The 18,838-nt window shown below is 37.7% G+C and overlaps 2 protein-coding genes across 3 annotated transcripts in view; one reads left to right on the top strand and one right to left on the bottom strand.

The window, feature by feature from the left end:
* Positions 1–10,508, top strand: part of AZI2 (5-azacytidine induced 2) — a 31,484-nt gene extending 20,976 nt beyond the window's left edge. The window contains exons 5-9 of one of the 2 annotated variants that reach the window (XM_074839121.1): positions 614–762; positions 3,475–3,536; positions 4,229–4,576; positions 6,874–6,989; positions 9,811–10,508. In XM_074839121.1, the coding sequence (XP_074695222.1) occupies positions 614–762; positions 3,475–3,536; positions 4,229–4,576; positions 6,874–6,989; positions 9,811–10,196 (1,061 nt within the window). In that variant the 3' untranslated portion in view covers positions 10,197–10,508. The remainder of the gene's footprint in view (positions 1–613; positions 763–3,474; positions 3,537–4,228; positions 4,577–6,873; positions 6,990–9,810) is intronic. The other variant, XM_074839133.1, reaches the window with a different exon arrangement.
* A 7,274-nt stretch (positions 10,509–17,782) lies between these two features.
* CMC1 (C-X9-C motif containing 1) overlaps positions 17,783–18,838 on the bottom strand; it is a 43,582-nt gene continuing 42,526 nt past the window's right edge. Inside the window, exon 4 of the mRNA XM_074839148.1 lies at positions 17,783–18,041. Coding sequence (XP_074695249.1) covers positions 17,927–18,041 — 115 coding nt within the window. The 3' untranslated portion in view covers positions 17,783–17,926. The remainder of the gene's footprint in view (positions 18,042–18,838) is intronic.

Here is an 18,838-nt window from a genome sequence, read left to right as displayed (position 1 = left end):
GTACCATGCAGTTGAAGACTTGGGGGTTTTCTTCCTGTTGTGTTCTTTTTCTGTCTAACCAGCCTCCTACTAGTGATTTGATGCTAGGGTCATCTTAGGTTGCTTCTTAATAGACATCATGTGAATTTGTTCTGTCTAATAAGATTTATGTAACTTCTAGACTTTACTCTTCTGTTTTGACTAGTAGTTCTGTTTGGAACTGCTTGATATTAAACTTGGGAAAAACTTAGGACAAATTATATAAATCTGAGGGGGGAGAAGGCTCACGTTTTCAAAGCATGTAAGAAGTATGCAAGTGGGTGTATATATCATGTGTGTTTGTCATTAACAGATCTTTTGTATTTCCAGTGCCTTTTTATGCTGTCACTTCCTTTTTCTTTATGTAAAATCTCCAGTGCACTCTTGAAAAGTAGGGCTTCATACTTTAAGCTCAGAAAATAGATTAATTCTCTGCCAACAACTTTACCAGTGTTATTATTTCTCTGTTGACATAGACTGCAGTTTCTTCAGAATGTACAGGATATTTTTTTGTAGGGCATGGGCTGGTTAAAGTGAAACCTTACATGTCTTGAACAGAGACTGAAATCTGATTGTCTTGCTTGTCTTCTTACAGTGATGAAGAATCTGAATTGTAGTCAGTCCAGCTGGGAAATAGAGAAGCTGAGCAGTGACTTGAAAGTGCACAGTCTGGAACGGGATCTAGAAAAGCTCAAGCAAGAGTGCAACAGTCTCAGGAAGGAGTTAGAAAAATCTAAACAGAAGGTACCTTTATTTTTAAGAAATTTTTCTATAAATAGATTTGACTGCATTTATAGCATTCTTTTAAATTCCTTGTTCAAGCAAAATAAAGGGTTAACAAAGAGATATAAAGTGTAAAATTGAGTGAAAGATTAACATCCCAGTAAAATTAACTTTAAATATTCTCATAGACTGACTTGTTTCTTGGAAATAGTACACTTATATAGGTGAGATTTCCTAGCCGTTGCCCATATAACAGAAAATAAAGCTTTACAATTTCTTATAAGTAGCCGATCAGATCGAAGTGTCCTATGCTGGTACGTGGCTTGGACTGGACTACTTGGAAAGTTTGGGCAAAACCTGCTTGGGTTTTGGTTTTGGTTTTTGTCGGTTGGGGGTTTTTTAATTGGTTTTTTGTGTGTTTTTTTTAAGAAACAATAGAATGCCTATGTTAAAAGATATCACAAACTTTCTTTAAGGAGCTCTAGCACTTTTCTTTAGGGTAGTTGCATGTAGCTTGTCAGGAAAGCAGCTTTTTGTAACAAGGTTTCCAGAATCTTGCTATACCTCCTTTACTCTGGGGCAAGTGTCTGTTGTGAGGGACTCGCTGTGTAACATAGATGTGCTTAGGATCTCAAAAAGGAAATTAAGATAGCTTAACAGTGATAAAATGCATTAAGTTAAAAAAAAAGTCTAGTGCATGCTTACTGTTTTACATGATGAAAGTTACAGTCTCTAGGACTTTACAGTCACGTTGAAGTTACACAATAAATTTAAAAGATTTAAATGTGATTGTTTGAAGATGCAGACTATTTTAGGTTTCTTATTATGGCCATTAATAATTATGATTATGTAATCTCAAGTCAAACAAGATTTGAGTGAGCCAATGTTCGATGTATGTAAGACTCGCAAATAGAATCCTTGCATGGCCATCACTTCAAACAGGATTTGGTTTAATTTGGAAATGTTCCTTTGGCTCTTTTTCTTATGGGCACATTTACATTACTACAGAAATGTACTTTTGAAGCAAATCTCCTTATCGCCACTTCCTTCTGTGCCTTGCATTACGGAGCAGTCAGAAGTATGGGAACTGGGTATCTTTCTGGATGAAACTAAGAAGATGCACCCCAACCATTCCTGGGCATTCAGGGACCAGACTAGAGCTAGCCTGAAGTAAAGTCCTTCTCCCGTGCTGCTCTCGAAGCATATATAGTTGGGATGTTGGGTTCTCAGCACTGAATGTGTCTCCACAGATCTGCTGCTGTCATGCCACACTCCAAGCTTATGTGGACAGGCTTATGTGCATCGATTGTTTTGTCTCGGGTTTAATCTATGTGTTTTCCACTAGGTGGGGATAAAGCACATTACCTGGAAGGCATGCGAGGTGCTTTGGTGGTTTTTTATTTGTTACAGTTGGTTGTTGTTTTCACTTGTGTCTGGAATTCTTTTAAGTGTTTTCAGTAACTTGTAAATTCTGAAGGCATACTGTAACTTGTCTGCAGTTCTAGTGTCTTCAGGTAGCTCTACAGAATAGAGTAACAGCTATATAAATAATTGAAGAGTGCAGATTGTATGGTAAGAATGAATGTTGCTAGAAAGAACACACTAAAATAGCAGTTGTAAGGAATACTAGGCATGACACTGTTTAAGTAATGCTTATGTCAGCAGCTTTTGTTGCAAAGAGCAAATATAAGGAACAGCTCTTTTTAATACAATTTCTTGATCCTGTTAACTGCTTAATATAGGAAATAAAAAGGTACAAGTTTTCAAATGTGGGGTAATATAGCACAACTGGATTTTTGTTTTTTAACTATGAAATAGAATCTCTGATGGGTGGTGGTGGGAAAGTCTTCAGGAGGGGGAAATACTGTCAGGTGAAATACAGGGAAATGTGATCAATGGGCAATGACAAGTCAGTATTGTTTCAAACCCAGCTGGTATCTTCATTATTACTGTTTCTAATAGTTAGCATTTTCAGATGTTTTCTACCTTAGGCAAGTATACTTTCTATTTTTTTTCTATTTTTAGATATTCTTATTCGGGTTTTGCATTGTAGTTGGTGCAGTGTGTACATTATTGACAAGTTGCTTGAAACAGTAGTAGGAAGGGAACATGAAGAGAAGGGATATGAATGGGAACTCATCACAGGTGAGGGTCTAATAGAAACATGACTAACGAAGCGACCCCAATGTTTGATTTGTTAAACAGTCCTGTTAACTTCAGTGAGGCTGCTTGTATGCACGATTTAAAGCATGGATAAATTATGTTCTGCCATAAATGTAACTTGTGGAAGTAAATCTGTATTGAAATAGTTTAATTTAAAGGTCTTTGTATACTGGGGCACAGGGAAAGAACAAGAGAAGACTGATTTTATTTTTTTTTTTTTTAATGGAAGTCAAAACCCTTTCTCAATTTTTAGCCTTTCAAAGAATCAAAAATTCTGAGAGCTCAACTGTTTTTAAAATAAAGGAAAAAGGAGTGAGGAAAGAGGGAGTATGGTGGTGGCTGAGCAGTGCTTTCATGCAAGTAGGTAATTTAAGCATTGGTTAAGTGGAAATTCTTAGTAGAAGTCTTCATGTCCATTTTGAAAATCATTGCAGCCAACACAAATGAAGACTACTTTACTCCTGAATTTTAATATTAGCGAACTTGTAGTTTCACTGCAGTATTTTCAGGTAGAAGGTCTGAAATCGTATGTTCATTCCTTCTCTATCTTCCCCTCATTCTGTTATGCAGGACCAGGCTCAAGATGAAAATCCATTAAATGGAGGCCTAGTTCAAAGGCAAGACATCCAGAGGTATGAAAATCAAGTGGCTTTCACATTTTATTTTTAGTTTACCAAGGGACACATATTTGAAAAAGTAAATATTCTTGCAGCCTGTTCGAATTTGTTATTTCAAATTGCATTATCTTAATTTCAAGTCTAGGTATGCTGATTTAGCAAGATCATTTTAATTTTTTTTCTCTTTTATTTTGGCAGTCTGGGATGATGATGATAAGAAAACATTTACATCTTCAGATTGTTGTACAGAAAATGAAAGTTAAATTATCCTGTATTTAAAACGAGCTTTTTAATAATTAGTTGACTTGAGGAGGAGGTAGATAAATTTCCAAGTCTAATCCCAGGTTCCTGTATTTGCATAGGTGATGGCTTCAAATCTCTTCCTTAGTGTTGGAACATATGTTCTTACTTGGCACAGTGCAATATTATTTCCACTAAAAGACATTTTAAAGGAATTTTTTAAAAATATTGAGGAGCCATTGTGTGACCTATTCAAAAAGAAATAGCAATTTTCCAGAAAAATGCTAACATACCAGTCATTTTGCAGCCATTCAGATAATAATTGTGCTAAATCTAAGGATCTAAACGCCTGTATTACCCTGTCTTGAGTATGTGTGCTGTATTAGAAACTACATATATCATTTAATTCTTTATACAAAAAACCAATTCATGAATGCATGGAAGGTCCCAAATGTTCTGTCTTGCAGAAGGGAAACTAACTGCACCTCTTACACCGGATTATGCCTATTTGTGTACTTACACGATTTTCCACAAGAGGGAAGAGTGGTCCTTCATAATGACAGACTGTTTAGCATAATACCTTGTTGCTTACTTGGCTGTCGAAGAGATGGGAAAAGAAATCAGTCACTGAAAGAGAACAGCACAGATATTTCTTTTCATATGTTCTCTGGTGTAATGATAATAATATTATACACAAATTACACTTTCACGTTTCACCTTGACTGGACAGCTAGCTTGCTAACACTTTTTCTTGTGGTTTCTGCTGGAGCTTCTTGTGGTTTCTGCTGGAGCCTGAAAAAAGGTGTTATCTCAAGGTAAAGCAGTTATCTCTTTGATCTTCCAGAGCAGATTTATTCCGCAAAGTGATATTCAGGTGGCAACCATCTGAATTAGCATATGTACAGTATAGTGTTTATTGTAATCTGACATAAATAATGAATGTGTAATGTATACTGAATATGTAAGCCTATCCAAAAATCTGTGGAAAAGCACTTGAAAAACCTCCTATGCGAAACATTTGCTGTAGCAAGCAATCCTGCTGTTTATGGAAAATGGAGGCATTTGCAGTTAGTTAACTTTTTGGAAAGTAATTATTTCACATTTGTCAGCAGCTTCCAAATCTGACTTTAAATTCTTGGTTTGCAAATCTACTTGGCTGTAGATTTAGACAAGCTTAAAGGTTTATATTGCATGTTCAAGGTTTATATTGCATGTTAGAAGGCAGTATAGGATAAACTTCAAAGCACGTGGAATCCTTGGTTTTCAATTGCAAATTTCTTGAAAGTGAAGCTTTGCAATGGGATTCTAAGTCAGTATCCACAGAAACATTTAAAATATTTAAGTGGAATTCTAGTACCTGGATCCCTTTGCAAGATGCTTTTAAACGCGCTAAAGTGCATGTTATAAAGTTTATCTGAATACTTTCTGGTTGGTGGCAGACAATGAGCTGTTCTTATATTTAACCACTTCTATATGTAAATATATTTAAATATCAGATGGTTCTGTTCTGATATAAAGCTTCTTTGATCTTATTTTTGAGACCAAAACACATAAATGTGGTTGCCACATTAACTTCATTTTAAAATTGTCATCTCAAAAGTTCAAAGAGCCAAATGGATTCTGCAGTAAAAAGGCCCCAGGTTTAGCTGAACTTCTTGAAGTATCAGTTCTGAAAATTTTAACTTTCTATCTATCAGAATTGCTCACACCTAATACATTACGTGTTAAACTGTGAGCTTCCTCTGCTCTTTAACAGAGGTTTTGCTGAATTTTTGTGTTCTGGGGAAATATTTCTGTGCATAGAAGACAGTTTAATTTCTTTGTTTTAAGAGAACCCTTCTAGCGTTAACTTGCAGAACAGAATAATAGCTATTTCTCCGACTGCTTTTGAACACACTCATGTCTGAGAAATTTCATGCAGGAGTGATCCTAAATTGCTATTTTGGAGGGATAGAAATCTGTATATATGCATGTTTGAAAACACAGTTGTTACATAGCTTAATAGTTCTCGGTCATCTCAACTATAGTTTGAGGTACTGAACTGTTCTCAAATAAATGTCTTATAGGTGAATATATTGAGAAAGAAATATTCTGAAAACTCTCATCCATAATACTTGTCCTCGATAAATGTGTTTTGCTAGAATGTTGAGCATTAAAAAACATTAAATAATTGAATGTTTAAGTTGAAATAACTGCATCCTTATGTCTTTGAACACTAAGTTAATTATTAATCAACATAAATGTGGTGTTCAGTGAGCCTTTGCTTGAAATTTTACCAAGAAACATATGGTGATGCTGACTTTTCTGATTTTTTTTTTTTTCCTTGATTTTTCTTAGCAGCTAATCACCTGAAACTTAGTGTTGGAACACTGCTGCTGTTGCTAAATATGTTTCTCATATTATGCTATCTTACCAGAGAATGAATTGGGTCGCTATTTTTTAAAATGTCTGATAAGGCAGTTTATTAACATAAATTACATGACTTGAATATGAAACAGTATATTTTATATTTTAGTTTGGTCTGTGTGTGGGTGCTCAGTTTGGATCCTGGGTATCTAGTCTGATTTCATTGTAAAAATGAAATCGGTGTAGATTTTTCATTGCAAAATGAATGGTGTAGAGACCCAAATAGTGACTATTTAAAACTATGATCAGTTAACAGTACTAGGATCATAACATACAATGGTGTGTATGGTCATTTATCAGAAGCCGTTCAAAGTTAATACTCTACCTTGTTTGCAGTCTAGTGTCCATTTAATATATTTTTTTAAAAGTATTCCCTGGAGATTACTAGTTTTCTGGTAAGATGGTTAGTTTCAAATAATGAAATAGGAGAATATGCTTTGTATTTCCTTCCATTTGGGGAACTTGAAATTATTAGTATCATCTAGTATGTTAATATTCAATACATTATATATTGTAATATGCAAGAGTCAAAATATACAAAGGTCCATCAGTTTAAGATAATTATCAGTACTGCTTAATTCATTTTGAATTACGGTACTTGAGTAACATTGTCAGTGTATGTCAGGCAAAAGTGATTTATTAACATGAGGATGCTTTAGAGGTGGCAACTATTTAATTAACTTGTAAAAATTTTTTGTTTTGAAAGTGTGCAACAAGCATATTGGGAATTGAAGAGAGAAATGTCTAATTTGCATCTAGTGACTGACGTGCAAACTGAGGTTCTACGAAAACTGAAAACAAACCCAACAGCGACCAAGAAAGGCAAGTCAGTGTTTGCAGAAACAGACCTTACAGACACAAACTGTTGATTCAGGCTGTACCATTTGAAAAAGAAACTAGCTATCATATCTTATCAGAATCTCATCAATTGAAGTTGATAAGCTAGACTGTATTATGGTTCCAGCCTACCCATTTTCTGCTTTTGCTTCTGTCTCGTACTGGTCAACTTCACACATAAAGGTGTTGCTGATGTGTTTTTCTTCAGTACTGTATTCTGTTCCCCTTGTGGCTTTTTTCTCAGTGAAGTGTTGCTTATGTGCACAAGGCTGAGGTGTTAAGTTTACTCGTATTTGACCTTTTACCACAACTACTTCATATTAGGGGGGAAAAAATCTTTCTGCAAACGCAGTCTTCTTTTCCCAGTATAGAATACATAAAGTATTTGGCAACGTTTTAAAATCAGACTTTAATAGACTGAAATTCCCTAATGGTTGCATATTGCTTTGCTGGCCTTCAGAAAAGTTGTCTTTTCTAGCAAAATGCTATGCAAGATGACATTTTCTGAATGTCAAAGTACTGGGGCTGCAAAACTGCCTTATTTCTGCTGCTACCTTGCAAATAAGGGGAAGATAATTTCCACGTGAAGTATGTGTAACTTCTGTAAGCATCATCATCTGAGTTCATCAGATGGTTCTTCTATTTCATACATATGTTTGTCTCGAGCCAAAGAGAGTGTTCTGATGCTGATGGGGTCAGACTATCAGTCTGACTGTTTAGCGCAGCGTTTATTTCCTTTGTTTGCTGCTCACTTCAGTTGTAGTATTTAATGTGTTAAGAATACAGAAGATGTCAGACTATGAACTTGATTACAATATATTGGTGAGTGTCTCTGATGTCCCTGTCCATTACAAGATCAAGACATCTTGTTTCTAAGCAGCTTTGATTGGCTCTGTGAGGTAATGATAGGATTCACCTCCAGGTCAATCCCTACCTTTGTGGCCAGCAGTGATCAGTGATCACTCCCTGGTACTTGGCTGATAAACTATCAACACGTTTTGTAGACTTGGTCATTATTATTAGCAGGTGATTCTGTGTTCCTACAGTTCTAAGACACATTTGTCAAATAACTTCAACAGAGAAACTGGGAGCTGAATGAATTTTTCATCCTTAACGTCTGTCAAGGTTTGATGTGATCATGTAGTGTCTTTCTGTCCTTATTTCTAATTTGGAGTTATCTGTCTTGCCACTACACAAGTACTGATTTTTTTTTCTTCTACTTGGTGAACAGTCAGATGGTCTGCAGTTGCTAATGCAGTTGTATATCCACAGCTATAAAAGGCATTATTGATTGACTGGGAAACAGTGGAATTTTGCCTTTTGCTCTGTAGGCTTTTTTTAGTAATTTTTCAGACGTATGTAAGAGTGGACAGGTTCAGCAGAAATGAAAAGCGTATTTATTTTTTCTGTTTACCTTGCTTGTCAGCCACACTTAGGAATGCAATGCAGATATATCTGTGCTTAAATTTATAGAAAAATCTTGGCTTGTGCAAAATATGGGTAGACTTGACTTAAAACTTCCACTTCCTGTACCTGCAGTACTGGCTATTTTACCATATACAAACTAGTTGCCACTATAAGAGGTGTGTAAAGTTTGCAGAACTCAATGTATTCATTGCTCTGTGTGTGATGTTAGCAGTATCAGTTAACATGTGGATTCTACTTACCTGTCATTTAGGTATGGAGGCATTTTCACGTCTTTTGTTTTGGGTTTTTTTGTTACATTTTCAATCCATTTTTGGTGGATTCCAATTTTTGTGACTTTCTAAAGGTCTGTAGACCTCAAATTGCTCTTTATACCTGTCAGCACAAAGAGGCCAAATCCAGTGCCTTAGCATGTCTTTCAGATGTGATGCCTGTGCGACTGGAAAGTGCTTTTGACTGACATTTGCAAGTTGGGTACCACCTTTTAATTTACAGTGACAAACAAAAGTTGTATTCTTTGTCCAAGATACTGGCTCCTCTTTTTGTCCCTTAAGAACTAAAGTTACAAATCATAGTTCATACTCGAGACTTGTAGCTGTTCTAGAAAACTACCTGCAAGATGTGAGTTTCTTTAACTGCAGGAATCATTAATCTACTCCCATTACATGTTAATTCTCACTACAAAAAAATGATGTGGTTGTATTTGGCCATCTGTTCAGACCTGCACTGAAGGTGCAGCTCTTTCATTCCAGGCAGATGCTGTTCTGTTTCAAAATCCTCCCCTTCCTAGCACGGTTTAAAACTCCCCTGGAATTTCAGATGGCTGAACGTTGCGGTCTGTCGCTCTACTTTCAGAAGTCAGACAATAGTGGAGCACAGAGAACCTGTGAACACCGTGCATTTCCCTCTTACTGCTTCACAGACAGTGAGAATTCAGGTTCTTGGCAGCCTTAGAACATGACTTGTTAAAACAATCAGTAGAGTAGGAAGAAGCATGCTCTGCATAAGCGGTGTTTTGAATCTGGTCGTTTCCTCCAAGTGCATGAGAATCCTCTCTGTTTCAGCATTCATTCCGGTCTTGTCAAAAAGATTCATCACTTTATCTGTGTTCAAGTGGGAGCTGGGAGGTTTCCTTGGTTTTGGGTGTATTTTAGACATTGAGATTTCGAGATCTCTGGTTCATCTTGCAAAATCTGACTGAGGAGGTTAGTGCATTCAGTTTGTAACTTTTAAGTAGTTACTGAAGTAAAATATGGTCTGAAAATTTGTAGCTTGAAAACACTGGGTTTAACATCCCTATGATACTCTAGTAGATTTGGAGTATATGAAAAATGCATTAGGTAATGTAATTTTAAAATCTTTTTTTATCTTCTTTCTTCAGCTGCCTCTACTGCACCAGTACAATGTGTTGACTCGAACATTTCAAAGCTGAATTTGACATCTGGGGTAGTCTATAAAAAACTCTCACAAAATGATAAAGTATTCGGCAATGTTGTGTCTCCCCCTCTGCTGAGAGATGTAAAAATACCACCTGAAAGGGTGACTCTACAAGCATGGACAGATGAGAGACCCATTCCAGTTGATGGCAAAACGTTTCAGGAACACCATTCCTATGGAAAGAGCTCTCTGGAAGATAATTCCTGGGTATTCCCAAGTCCTCCAAAGCCTAATGAGAATGTGTTTTGGGAAATGAGAAATAAAACTTTGTTAAACTGTCCAGCAGATTACCTGGATCAGTGTAATCAAAACTGTCTGCACAAGAGTTAAACAATTTTTAGAATGAACTGAGGCATTCTACAGTGGTTCTGAATAGGCACCTTAACGCTTGAACTTTTAAAGAGGGAAAACAAATTGCCTGAAATGTTGTTTCTTTATTTTTAATTCTAGTTCTGAAACAGAAAGCCTAGTCTTCCTCTGCTGTAAGTCAGGAGTAAGTTCCTTGAAGTTAAAGCTGTGCTGGTATAATGTAAATATGAAGAAATCTATCATGGGGCCTAGATAGTCTTGTACTGCAAATGGCATACATTTGCAAAAGATTACACTGAAAAGTGAGTTCTTGGAATAAAACAAAATAACCCACTTCTGTATTTGTTTGATATTTGTATGTTATCAAGAAAATACCTGGTATCCTGTGTTTAAAAGTTGTACCAGCTCTGAGCTTCTTGACAGTGGGTTTTTTTCCAGAGTAAGACATAAAATGAAGAATTGGATTACCTCTTCCTTCCTCCTTTCAATTAACCTCTGGATTCCTCTGGTTTCAAAATGCATTTTTATGTAATTTTTAACCGAGAGGTGAGATCTTTTTATCAAAATCGTTATTTATATTAGATAGTAGCAAGCAAAAAATCACTCCTAGGCTATCCTGTTTAGATTATGCCATTTTGGGCCTTATTGTGAATTATAAGGGATCATAAGTAGTGCTGCTGAACACTGTGAATCCTGGATGTTCAGCTGGTTTTCCTCAGTTCACGCTGTAGGAAACTTAATTCTGCACACGGTGGTGCCTGCCACAGAATCATCCTGTTCACAGTGCAGTTACCCTTGTTGTGCCACCTTTGCACAGCACCAGAACCTTGACTTTTTTATTTGTGTGGTGATGAAGGCTACTAACTTTTCTTTTATTAAAGAAACAAAGCCTTAATTTAATCAGACTAGGTGTTGTAGCATTGTTGATATACGTAAGAAGTATTTCTGTGGTATCTTGACATGCCGCTGAGAACTAGAGCTATCTGAAATGCAACTGCCTGCTTTATAGATTATGGGTGTCCAAATACTACTTTTTTTTTTCTTTTAAGGCCAAGAACTGGTTTTAGACAAATACAATTTATGCTTTTTTAAAAAAAACCAAAACAAAACAACTGCTCTGCTTCATATCTGGCTTAATACAACAGGGTTAAGTGAAATGCCTTGACTGCTCAGTACATTGAAGAAAAATGCTTTGTATTTTAGATCCATGATACCTAACTTGTAGTGGGTGGGAAGATAATACTAAATATGTTATTTACAGATGGGTGGATGGGTGGGTGAAGTATTCAACATCATAGGTCCAGTTGAAGATCAGTGTAATAAAAATTAATTTCACAGCTGCTTAGTAGCAAATTATCTTAAAATTGCTTGCAAATACATGGGGAAGCTATGACTGTAGCACAGCCCTAGTAATGATGGGCTGTAAAAGTGTTACCGAGGTGCTACACGATCCATGTGGTTCCAGATACTTTCTTCCCTGTGGAGTAGATACTTCATATGATGCCCATCTTCTTCTCCTCTTTCAGTTTGTATATCAGAGTTGAAAAAATGCCTTCCACATACCTTCTACTGTATTAGTGAACAGCATACATAAATAATGTTTCCCACTCACCAGATACTGTTTTTATCTTTCTATTATCTTGCTCACGTATACTGGCTTGTCTGTGATTAATGGAAATGGTGTCAGATGCTGGAATTTATTCTGACCAATGAACACAGCTGACTCAGGGGAGTACAATCTCTTGGAAAGTAATAGAACAAAACCCAATATGCATAAAACAAATCCAAGTCACTAGGCTTTAGCTGATAGAACCAACTACCTGTGTAATAACAAAGCAGCAGAAAACATTTCTCACGTGGCTGCATAAGCTGTATGGTATCTAGTTCTAATGTAGCTTACTTTTTGGGGTTCCCCACCTCAACATGACAGAAGTTTTTTATTATGTGATGTATTATCCAACAGATATCAACATGATTAACACTTCAATTTGTGCAATGAAGGAATTCTACTGTGTAAGATTTTAAATAAATTTATTTTTGTTTGAAATTGGTTTCACTTACAAATCTCCTTGCGGTATTTGGCACAAAATTTTTTACTCAGTTTTGATTTCTTGATTGTGTATAAATGTTATTCCAAATACAAACAAATTTGGGGTTCATCCTCTTCCATTCAGGGAAAAACCAAACGTCCTCTGTGGACTGCTTCTGTGTATTCTGGGAAAAGTATTCTCTTGGATGTTGAAACCTGAAGGACCTAGTTACCTTAAGCTATGGGATGCTCCTGCGGTTTGACTGCTTGTGTCAGGAGGCTCCTGGTCAGCCTGCCCTGTCCTGTGTGACAGGGAAGCTTAGAATCAAGCTGCTCTGTGCAGTGTCTGAGACTTCCCGGGCTTTGCCTTTGACTCTTGGTTTATCTTCTGTGCTCTTCCTGTCCTGGAGAAGGGAGCAGTGATGTTTGCCGAGAGGGACTTCAGAACTGCCGTGAGGGGAGAGCTGGCTGGAGGCAGCATTTCCAATCCAATCACTCGTTGCTGCGGCCAAGCCGTAACGTTTGAAAAGGAAGTGCCCAGATTGGAAGTCACTTGGGAGCGAGCTGGCTTGGGAAGCATCTGTTGGTCTGAAGCATACAATCAAATTTTGACTCAAGATGGAAAAGTCATTTAAATCCATGCCACCAGTGGCTTACAGTGCTTTTTCCATTTTCAGAAGTGAAATCTTTTCATCACAGTGACAGCAAATTACATGCAGAAGTAGCTGTAGTAAAGGGTGGTTTGTGTGCACACGTGCATTTGTTACAGAAAACCATAAAATTGCATAAAGACCAAAGTGCTCAAGTAAGTATATTAAATAACACCAAAATAAAATTAACTTGAATGCAAACTTTGAACATTTTAAAACTGATTTGACAATTTTCAATTTAAGAAAGCACTAATTCCGTTTAACAGATATGGAAGACAGCTTTTGGGGCAGGAGAGGTTGTTGCTTTGCTTTGCACATTTAAGTATTTAAGCGTATGGCGAGCTGATGAATATGTATTAGGAGAGTTGGCCTAGCCTTCTAATAACTCACGTAAACTTCCACTGTTTGGTTCATTTTAAATATTTCTAAAATCTGATAATTTTAAGTCTCCCTGCCAGTTTTGTGGGTTTACAGCTGATGAGTTTTTCTCTTAAATGAACTAGCCATACTGAAGAAAGCAAACTCCCAAATTAGCTGTGATGTGTTGTCAAATTTTTACAGCAGGAAAGGGACAAGAGCAGTACTAGACATATGATGGAGTTACAGTAAGACAATGCTCATTCCAAGTAATTTAACGTAGGTCCACGTAAGTATAATATGAACTAAACCGGTGATGTAAAGCAGATTTAATTTTATTTCAAAACCAACTTGCAGTAGACCTTGAGACTCCTATGCTCAGACACCTGCATTTTTAATGATGCTGTGGCCTGCGAAAGGAAGACTGAAAAGCTGCGGTACCTGACCAACTCACCTGTATTTTCTTCTGACCTTCAGACAGGCCCTGCGAAGAACCACGGTCACAAGAGTAGTAACGCGTTTCCCTGTTGCTTTGTGTAGTTTGTATACAAAAAGACGTAAGGGTTTGGGGGGGGAGGGGGGTTAGTGGGTGTTTTTTAGGGGTCAGGCTTTTGCCCCTTTCTGTAGGGGTAGTGGTGTGCTGCTTGCAGTTGTATGAACACAGGACAGTGGGCTGTGCTTATGAGCACTAAAAGTAAACCCTCATTTTAATTCAGTTGCAGTTGAATCATTTAAAAAAATATATCTGTTCTCTGTAGTAAATGTGATGTGAACTGAGATCAGTATCCAGCAGAATGTATTTCATTATAGATTAAGATGGAAGAGACAAAGTGATTCAAACATCAAGATCTCATAATTACGTGGTAAGATGACATTGTTTATGGATGTTTGATCTAGGGGAAAAGCATGAAAGAAATAACCAGGTGCTTACTGTTACTGATTTCTAACTACATGGGACACTTCTTACATTTTTAACTGTATTTGACTATTTTTGGACTAGCAGAGTAAACAGAGAACACAGGTATTACTTGAGGAGGAGTATGGCTGTACTAAATATGAGGCAGAATGGGTTTCTGGTTTACAGATTAATCACTGGGTCATGTCTCGGACTGTGATGGTAGGTAGTTCCACTCCTCTTTGAAAATCCTGGGCATTACAAACTGTCACTCAGCTTTCCTCTGAGTTTTCATTTTACTCTATGAAGGCAAACTTTTAAATTAAGTATATGATGCCCATTTCCTCCTTCCTTTTAGATCTCGCATTTGTAGGGGGCTTGTCTCAGGAGTTTGAAGAGAGCTTTAATATACTCAGAGTGTAGTCTCAAGTGAAAAATGTGAGTGTCTTGGGTGCTTGCCAAGTTCTTCCCAACTGCTGTGAAGAGGCAGAGATAGGCTCCTGTGCTGAGGAAACTGACGGCTGCCTTGCCGCACTGTGCTAGGTGACAAATTATAGTCTTCTAGTTTTAAGACCTTAATCCATCAATGTCAATCAATAGTGCCACATAGTGGAAGGTTTTAAACTGGCTGAGCACATGGTTCCTGTTAAAGGAGGTAAGCACGAGGCACAGGCTCCTTGTATGGCTACAGTGAAAGCAGAGCAACCTTGTGAAAGCTTCTAGTTGTAACAGACAACTGGAACTGTAAGCATTTGGTAATGCCACCTTAATTTTTAAGGTCACGTGTTAGGAAACACCAGGCACTTATACAAATGTTAACTATGATGGGGCAGTGGCGTTGCTGCGCTTCAGACTTTGGCTGACCTACTTGAGTTAGTCCCTGCCTCTGCACCTACACAACCTTTTTGCATTAACAGGCTAACTTGCAAACACTGGAGACACACCTAGATTAATTCCACCAATTGTCTACTCCTATGCAGAATAATAATGTGTAAGAATCAAAATGAAATGAATAGAGAGATGAAGTACTGCACGTCTGCACCACTGTCAGCTCCCTTAATCACCCGGAGCTGGCTACTCTCAGGAAGTACAGGCAGTTAACGTGTTGTGTTTTGCTGGGAGGTGGAGGGGCTGCGGGGGGAAGACAGCCACGCTTCCCGAGCTACACCCCCTCGTCATTCACGAGTAACTTCTGACAAAATAGATATACTTTTTAAAAATTATTCAACATGTAGCAAAAAAGCTTCCAGTTCACTGCAGAAGCGCAGCCAAAGGCTTTGTCAATACTATTGATGTTTTCTTACATTGACTAGAATCTAGGGCTGCTTCCTCTTAACCTGGGTAGGCAGGAGAGGTTGCAGCTGAGAAAAACAAAACCGAAAGCCATTTACTAGTATGAGTTTGTCACTTAGTAGTACTCATTCTTTTGTTTAAGCTTTACATAAAAGATGTAAATTCAATTAAAATACAGGATATCGCATAAGACATTACAAAAGTGAAAGGTGTGAAATCAAGAATTCAAAACTAAGAAACATCCTGTTAAGGCCATGGGTGTATTACAGAGGAAGCTGATGCCAGAGCCAAGGGCAGAGCCCAGCTCTAAGCATGCACCACAGTAAACAACAGAGGAGCTGCAATAGCCCAGTTCTTCCTCACACACACAACTGTCGGTAGAGAGACATGAATGGCCAGCTGCGTAATTCAGTACGTGCAGTGTCAGGCTTGCCAGCAGAGCTTGGTTATCAGCGTAGAAAGGAGCTGTTACGTCCTTCACATGCAGCATGTATAGAAGCGTGGGGGAGTAATACCTGCAGGTTCAACTGGGCTTTGTTCCACTACAGACATTAATTCCTTCCTGGCAGTACTGGTCAAGGCACTGGGGTTCCCCCTCACCTGCTGAACAGACTTTCTGCTAACCCAGAAAAGGAGAAACCCATTGCTGTTGTCTGCGTTCAGCAGGTGTGGTGGGAACCTGCTGATTGAGACCTCCAGCGAGCCCTCGGTGCAGGCACGTGCCGCTGGCATCATACAGCACTTGCCTCTAAGAGAATGCTTGCTCCAGCCCAAATCCTCTTTGGAAGTGCTTTTGACAACAATTACACCCAGGCTCGCTTGCCAGAGGCTGAAAACAGTAGCAGATTTTCATAGTGGGATAACACAATGGTCACTGTCCTTAAAAAAAAAGATCTCACCATCTACCTTAAATTTCTTCTTTTTAAAATACATAGAGCAAAACCACTAATTTTCCACTAACTGATCTGAAATATTTTTGTTTTCCAAAATGCTTGAACTGAGGAGCCAAGAGCAAGCACATGTGTAGGAAGCTATTCCACAGAAGCTATTTTAAGGTGGTTAGTTTGAGCTAAATGCCACTTAAGTTTGCCTAACAAGGCCAAATGCTACACATCTTTTCAGTTTTTCCTTCACAAGCATTCCCTAGTCATCCAGCCAATCTGCTGTCTAATAGCAGAAGCAACATTATTACTGATTATTCCAGTAAAAGGCACAGAATAAAGGGCAAGGACTAACCTGCAACGTTAACTTAGGTAGTTCACATACACGTGCCTCCAAGGCTGATTTGAATTCCCTACTTGAATAGCTTTAGTGCAGTACTGGTTTTGTGGTGAAACAGCACTAAAATAAGTAAAATTTTGCATCTTCTGATGGAAAAAGTAACCAATCCTACTACTTACTTAGACAATTTTTTTTTTTTAAATTAGGGTATTCAAGTTACCATGTAAGTTTTCTAAGTGCAGCCTTGCCTTACTTGTAAAGAATTTTTTTTATTTCAAAATGCTTCAAAAGATACTCCAAAATAGTAATGGAAAGTTTTACAGACTACCTCTAGTGAAGCCATTTATGCATTTGAGAGTTCTATAATTAAGCAGCTTCAAGTATCAGTATACAGAAGATCCTTGGCATGCCCCTTCTTCAATAGGGACTTGCTTACACTTGGTTTCTTCAAGAAGTGACCTGCATCTTACACACCTAGTTTAGTTGTTTACTCACCTCCAGCCATAATAATTTTGCAAGCGTGGTCACTCACTCACTCCAGAAATGTGGAAGCTTACACAATCATCTTCATTCTGACAGAGGAAAGTGGGGGAGGATACTGCTCTCAAATGATTTTGCCTCCAGCATGGCTTCTCCCATTCTCGGGAAAGGTCTTGATCCGATGACTTTTTCCTCTAAGAGTTGGAACGGTCAGTCTGGGCCACACATGGGCATGGGGCAGCCATCTCTTCTAATGATGTAGACTTAAAAATGAGTCACAGTATAGGCACAAGTATTATTCAGGCTCTCATATGACTTAACGTTTTCATCAAGCAGATAAATCAAGTTGGTCCAAGAAGCTCTTCCCTTCTGCATTTGCCACCCTTCTCTTCTAGTAAGAGCATCATGAGTATCTCCATACACCCTCAGCTTCAGATGACAATTAGACTACTTTTAGTGTATACCAAATTTGTGATAAGTTAATACAACTGAAATTATTCACCCTTAAGTTTTTATGTGGCCTGCCACAGATAACTAGATACAAGCTTTAAATTCCAAAAGGCCATTTGTAAATTGGTAAGAAAACCTCAAGTCCACAAAGAGGAACAGACCTTTGTAACTTCTCTTGCAAACTGTGACAGCATGCTCTATATCTTTAATTACAGAAAATTTAAAAATTGACTTTTAAGGTTAGAGATTATTTTATTTTCCATTCATCTCATTTTGTGTATCAGTTAAATTCCACACAGAAGGGTACAGATTATTTATGTCTGTTTAAATTAAGTCAAATCAAAGTCAGATATAAAATTTGGAAAGTTCATTTTAACTACACATTTGAAGTAAGCTTCTGTCTTTTTTTCTTAATTCCAGTTGCTCTGTATTCTTCTCTTTGCTTCAGATATTCTGCTTTGCATTCTTCGTAGAATAATGGATCAGAATAGCTACAAGACAGACAAATACATAATACTGTCTTTCATCTTGCAACATGGAACGGATATTGCATGAATAACACTCATAACTGATCTTCCTTTGACACCCAAAGAAAATTTGCCTGCCTTCCATAATAAAATACCTTTTTTTATAAAGTACGTAAGATTAGAGTTATCTTTGCAAACTAAATAGTGAGTTGGTTTGCCTTTGCTCATGATATTGCTCTGTCTTGAGGTGTAGTCCTTTTCAAGTTTCTACAGTGAAGCCATGAAGAGGAAAGGTAGAAAAAGGGAAAGCCCAAACTCTTGCCTGGCTGCACATGTTTTTTCATCAGTTCCCAAATACTTGAGAATAACTGTCAGTAGATCAAAGGCATTTAACCTTAATCTCTGGCTTAACAAAAAACAAACCACCGGAAAACAAACCAACCCCCTTCATCCCCCAGTCGAACTCAAAAAATCCCCAACCCTCATTCTGGGAAATTCCAAGAATCTAACACTTCAACCTGACAGCACTGGGGATAAATTAGGACTTCCAAAAGAGACATTTCAATCCACCGTGGTTTCAAGTTGACCTCTCTAATATCTAACAATTTCCCACTGCTGCTGCTATTGCTGTTCACAACAGCAGGACACCTTCAGGACAAAGTAAAATCTTAAAAACCAGTTCAAGAAGCAAAATTGAAACAAACTTATTCATGTCTCAGTAACAGGGTATGAAGGTGCTTCTACTGCTCACCCCCATCCCCACATGTGTAATTCAGCATAGTGAATATAGGGTGACATGTTGTCTGGGCTGAACATCTACA

The sequence above is a fragment of the Strix aluco genome, chromosome 1, assembly GCF_031877795.1.
Source record: "Strix aluco isolate bStrAlu1 chromosome 1, bStrAlu1.hap1, whole genome shotgun sequence".
Classification (NCBI taxonomy): domain Eukaryota; kingdom Metazoa; phylum Chordata; class Aves; order Strigiformes; family Strigidae; genus Strix; species Strix aluco.
This window is presented reverse-complemented; position numbering and strand designations above follow the sequence as displayed.